Source organism: Amblyomma maculatum, chromosome 10 (genome assembly GCF_055883805.1).
Source record: "Amblyomma maculatum isolate TAMU_Amacu chromosome 10, ASM5588380v1, whole genome shotgun sequence".
Classification (NCBI taxonomy): Eukaryota; Metazoa; Arthropoda; class Arachnida; order Ixodida; family Ixodidae; genus Amblyomma; species Amblyomma maculatum.
This window is the reverse complement of record NC_139353.1, coordinates 139,082,506-139,088,094: the sequence shown is the minus strand read 5'-3', so window position 1 is coordinate 139,088,094 and position 5,589 is coordinate 139,082,506. Positions and strand designations below refer to the sequence as shown.

Here is a 5,589-nt window from a genome sequence, read left to right as displayed (position 1 = left end):
CCGTTCTGCATGCGAAACAATGTCTTATACAAGATCAACTTCGCTCCGACGGGAAGAGATTACCTCCTCGTCGTACCACAGTCTCTTTGCGAAGAAATCTTACAGGCATGTCATGACGAGCCCACCGCGGGTCACCTGGGGTATGCTCGAACTCGGCCCGAATTAAGAATAGTTATTACTGGCCTAACCTTGCGGCCGCAGTACGACATTACGTGAGAACATGCCATGATTTCCAGTGACGGAAAACACCGCCTGTGGAACCGGCCGCTTTACTGCAGCCTGTTTAAAGTCCAAGATGCCCATTCGAACAAGTTGGCATGGATCTGTTGGGTCCTTTTCCGATTTCTGATTCCGGCAACAGGTGGATAATTGTCGCTACAGATTACCTCACGCGTTACACTGAAGCGAAGGCCCTCCAGCGTGGTACGGCAATCGAGGCAGCGAAAATATTCCTTGAACGCATAGTCCTGAGGCACGGCGCCCCGACAGTTATAATAACGGACCGAGGCACTGCTTTCACTGCTAAGCTACTGGAAACTTTCATGCAGCTATGCGGCACTACCCGTCGCAAGTCAACCGCCTACCATCCACAAACTAATGGCTTGACAAAACGTCTGAATAAAACTCTCGCCGACATGATGACCATGTACGTGGATGTTGAACATTGGTCTTGGGATGACGTCCTCCCATACGTCACGTGTGCGTACAATACGGTGCAGCGAAAAACAACGCAAATGACGCCGTTCTCCTTATTGTATGGCCGCGAAGTTTCGACAATGCTCGAAGCCATGTTGCCCCACGACGGCCGTGACCTCGAAGTTGGCGCCAAGGAGTTCACTCAATGTGCAGAAGAAGCGCGACAGCTGGCGAGGGCACGCATCCGGAACCAGCAAGGTCGAGACGCCCAGCGTTACGATAACCGCCTCCGTGTAGTGACTTTCGAACAGGGCGATAGAGTGTGGCTTTGGACTCCGATTCGACGTCGGGGAGTATCCGAAAAACTTCTGAAGCAGTACTTTGGCCCATACAAAGTGCTCCGTCAGCTGAGCGACGTCACGTACGAAGTGCTTCCGGACGGCTTTTCTTCTACTCTTCGCCAGCAGAAATCCGAGGTTGTCCGTGTAGTGCGCATGAAGCCGTACTTTTCGCGAGGAAATTAGCGCACCGCCTACCGCACGTTTCTTGCTTTATTTTTCGCGGCAACGGGTAAACATTTTTTCTTGTGATCTTGTTCAGATGTCGATAGTCGATGCAAAAGCGCCAACTGTTGTCCTTCTTTCTAACGAGCACGACAGGAGATGCTCAGGGGCTGTTCGAAGGTTCAATGATATCGCTGCCCAACACCTTGTCGACCTCCTGCTGGATGACTTGGCGCTCAGAAATGGACACACGATAAGGCCTCCGATGTACAGGGTTTGCATCGCCGGTGTCAATGCAGTGAGTCACAACTGATGTTTGGCCCAGAGAACCGGCAGCAAAGTCAAAAATGTCGGAGAAGGGTAACAAAAGGTTGTGCAGGTCCTGAGCGTGTTCGGGGCTGAGGTCAGAGGCAATCATTGCGGAAATAGAGTCGGTAATTGTGGTGGGGAGTACGGGTGTTGGAAGGCCGCTTGAATGTGGGCCAGGAGTGAGTGCACAAATGGTGCAGTCTGTGAGAGGGGACAAGGTAGCAAGGGATATTCCTTCGGGGAGAACTTAGGGTGACAGAGTGAAGTTCAGGATAGGAAGGTAGGCGCTGTTCTGTGTAACGCGTACGATGAGATGAGGAAGAACGACGTTGCGGTCAAGAAAGACCTCGGTGATAGGGCAAGCAACATAGTCACCGTCAGGCACAGGCGGGAAAGGTGACAGAGGTAGGTAAACAGCAGAGTCAGGGGGCAGGCAAGCGAACTCGGCGGAGCGAAGGTGGGGTGTTTCCTATAGTGATGTCGTATGTGAACCGCATGCTATGGTAGGTTTAGTTTTTTGAAGATTATTTACCATAAAAGTATTGAGTTCTCTTTCCTTTCCGCAATAATGTTGCCATTTCAGACACCTCAAGCAAATGCAGCACCGACATGGATTTTTCACCTTCTCTGAGTGAAACTTCGGCATCAGTGCACAGTGCTGGAGAACCAGGTGAGCAGGGTTGCATGCATATTTGGGATAAGTCTTTTGAAAATGGTGACAATTTAGAGCCAATTCAACTGCTTCCTGTGATAGCCACTGTCTCCGGTGAACCTGTTGCCGAGGGGTACATCCAGAGTCAGTCGTCCCAGTCACTGCAACTCTTCCAAAAAGGTGATTGTTCTTTCGTGTCTGCTGGAACAGCCTGAGGAGGTATGGCTCAGAAATATGCTACAATTCCTCATCTGCGCGCTGAGCAGATGCAGATGATGCTAGCTCTGCTTTTTCTATGCTGCCCTAAGCTTGTTCCCACGCCAATGGATTGATGATGGTTCCGGTAAGTGTTAATTCTGCCTGTGGTGCTTGGTTATTATTTGCGCATTGTTGGGTTTCTGGCTTCACTTCCAGAACTGTGCTGTCACTATATTTTGTTCTTTACATTCTGTGGTCGCAGCTGACCACACATATAAGCACAGAATAAGAATAAACACTGAAGCCAGCGGTTTATCTTTGGAACCTGGCACGGCGGGGTTGGCCACAGCACTGTGAGGGCGTGCTGATCTGTCACCAGGAGCTCCGTTCAGCAGTTCGCCATTTTCTCATGAAGGTTAGCAGTTTTAGAACTCTTTCACAATATTGCGCAATTCTTGGTGCTGCCAGATTACATGCAGGTATGACTAAACCAGACGTAGCAACTTATTGCTCTTCCGTCAATTCCGTTCCTTGCAGGATCATCCACCAGCCCCCATCAATGACAGGCGGCCACTTCAGAAACTTCGTGCTAAGCTCGGGCAGCTCCTAACCGCAACAAGAGGCTGCAAGAATGGCTCCTCCAGCACAGAATGATGAAGACCACTGCTCAATTGGTACAGAGTCTGCGTGAGCGTTTAACACCAGCTGTTGCTGCTTTTATTGAAGCTTAGTTGAAGATGCAAAATGTCAGCAGGTTTGGCCGTCGATGGTGGAGCCAAAATAAAGCCTTTGCTTTAGGTTTATACTTCCACAGGCCGAAAGGTTAGATACTGCAGGAAACTCCTAAAACTTTCATCTTTTAGGTCTCTGCAGCTGTGGCTTGCACACGTACCACTCAGGGTTGGATTTTATCCTGAAGTTTTTGCTTTGATCAAGAGACGGGCAGCGTCTTTTCCGCGACAAGACAGGGCTTGCACCATAATATTTGACGAGATGCATATTTCAAAGGAGCTGTCGTACAATCCAGTGTCTGACAGGTTTGAAAGACTCGAAGAGTACAGTGCAGAACAAGGTCCAAATCTTGCAAACAAGGCGCTTGTGCTCATAGCCAAAGGAGTATGTACGCCGTGGAAGCAGCCTCTTGGCTATTTCTTTGCAGATAAGGCGGCGCCTGCGACTGTTCTGCATAACCTTCTCTTTAAATGTCACGAAATGTTGGTGGGAGCTGGATTGCAGCCTGTGGCAGTGGTTTGCGATCAGAGGAACCAGAATGTTTCTTTGTTCTCAAACCTTGCGACCCCTGAGAAGCCCTACTTAAATGTGAATGGTTAAGCACTTTTCTTTATTTTTGATCCAGCACATTTGCTGAACTGCTTGCGCAATATGTTCTTCAAGTACAACTTCAGGGTACGCAGTGACACTCTTACGAGCTCTTACGAGAGGCTTATGAGAGCGATAGAGAAATGCAAATTCGGTCCACCCCGAAGTTGAGTGCCCGGCACTTCGATTTAACTTTTGCTTCGAAGATGTCTGTAAAACTCGCGGCACAGGTATTCAGCAATCATTGCGCTGCTGCAATGTGCACATTAGTAACATTCCAGCAATTGCCAGCAGAGGCTATCCACACAGCCAGACTTTTTGATAGAATCGATAGACTCTTCGATAGTTTAAATATTTCGCAAGAGCGGGGAAAGTCTCCGTACGCCTCTGCGATGTGTGCAGGATCTGTGCACGAAGATTGTTTGGAAGACTGCATTGCAGTTTTTGAGCACATCGAAGTTCTAGGCTGCGCACGGCAGCCTCTTTGCATCCGGGGCTTCTGCCAGACTATGAGGGCTGCACAAGAATGCTAAATCGGGCGAGTTGGTGCATTCGCATTTTAGGAAACGTAGCGCAAAGAAGACAAGGACAAAAAAAGAAGGAAACACACACGAGCGCTCGTGTGTGTTTCCTTCTTTTTTTTGTCCTTGTCTTCTTTGCGCTACGTTTCCTAAAATGAGGGCTGTGCTGCTGTTCTGGAACCACCTGGCCTATCGCTATGGTTTCACTTACCTCCTTACCAGACACCTCAACCAGGATGCACTCGAAAACACTTTTTCAATTGTTAGGTCAAAAGCCGGGTCAAACAGCAACTCGTCCTGCCGGCAGTTTCTAGCAGCATTCAGACATCTTTTAGTCAGCAACCTCTTCAAACTGTCGGAAAGCAGCAACTGTGCTGAAGACATGTCTAGCCTTCTAGCCACTCTCCCAGTTTGTTTTACTAAATCTGTTCCTTCTCTTTGCACAGCTACCACATCTTTGCCAGTTGCAGTAGAAGTTTTGGCTTCTGATTATCCATCTCCAATGGCAGAGAACAACATTGTCTACTTTGCTGGGTGGCTTGCCGACAATTTTATGAATGACCACAGGTGTGTTACATGGTTACTTACGTGTGAACCAAGACTAGAAACCGCCACGTTTGCCGATCATTACCAAGTTCTCTTGTACCTAAGTGCCAAAAATCCGGGAGAAGGTGGCTTTGGAAGCCTATCGCTTCCGGCACCCTCCTTTGTAGCTTTCATCAATGCTTTCGAGCAGCTTTTTGTTGTATCTACCTCCAATGTTATAGGAAAAGAACATGTAGGGCATGATCTGTGTGTGTTGCTTCAAGCCAAGGTAGAAAAATCGCTGACTGTGTGTGGGGATGATGTTTATGATAGTTTATTTTCCCTGTTCGTCAGGGTGAGGTTGCATTGGCTTGCACGCAGCAAAAATCTTAAACTGCACAGTCAAACAACTAAACGGAAAGCCACGAAGTAGGCAGTGAGTGGAGCAAAAGAAAACTGTAATTCTGGAGTTAGTGGTAGTGTTTTTTGAAGTTGCTACATTGCACAAGCTGCAAAATAGCCTGCATCTTTCATCCTTCATTCCACTATGTCACACTTTTAGGGTGCTTTTGTGCCATTTGCAGCCGCCTGTTCAAGTGTCTCCTATGTACTTGCAGAATATTATCAGATATACTTCAACAAAGATAAAGTGAATGGCTCCTAATGGAGACCTTCTAGGCAGTAAATTCGCCTAGTTTTCATGGCATTCGGGTCAATTTTAACACCTGCTCAACTCTTCCAGTCTCGTGCTCGCAGGTATAATGAAATGAACCATTGTCATCGTAACTGCCACTCAGCACCACTGGCTACCAAGCCACCTTTAAGCAGGCTTGTTGCATCTTGAGTGCTTTTAGTAGGATCATTTGAAGCACAACGACAGCAGAACAGCCCTGAACCTCTATTTGGCTATGTTGTAAGGTAGAGT

General features: G+C 48.1%; 1 protein-coding gene and 1 pseudogene across 1 annotated transcript; both read left to right on the top strand.

Annotated features, from left to right (window-relative positions):
• Positions 1–295: 295 nt before the first annotated feature.
• On the top strand, positions 296–2,952 carry LOC146177556 (uncharacterized; annotated as a pseudogene).
• A 794-nt stretch (positions 2,953–3,746) lies between these two features.
• On the top strand, positions 3,747–5,097 carry LOC146177555 (uncharacterized). The gene is made up of 2 exons (XM_084581146.1): positions 3,747–4,126; positions 4,293–5,097. The coding sequence occupies exons 1-2, from the start codon at positions 3,762–3,764 to the stop codon at positions 5,095–5,097; spliced, it is 1,170 nt and encodes a 389-aa protein (XP_084437272.1). The 5' UTR covers positions 3,747–3,761.
• The last annotated feature ends 492 nt before the right edge of the window (positions 5,098–5,589 follow it).

What these genes read in the sequence shown, in the direction of transcription:
- LOC146177555 (XM_084581146.1), top strand. Translation starts at nt 3,762, where the DNA reads ATGCAAATTCGGTCCACCCCGAAGTTGAGTGCCCGGCACTTCGATTTA. An exon ending in ATCCGGGGCTTCTGCCAGAC is followed by an intron (nt 4,127 to 4,292) that starts TATGAGGGCTGC and finishes TACGTTTCCTAA; the next exon opens with AATGAGGGCTGTGCTGCTGT.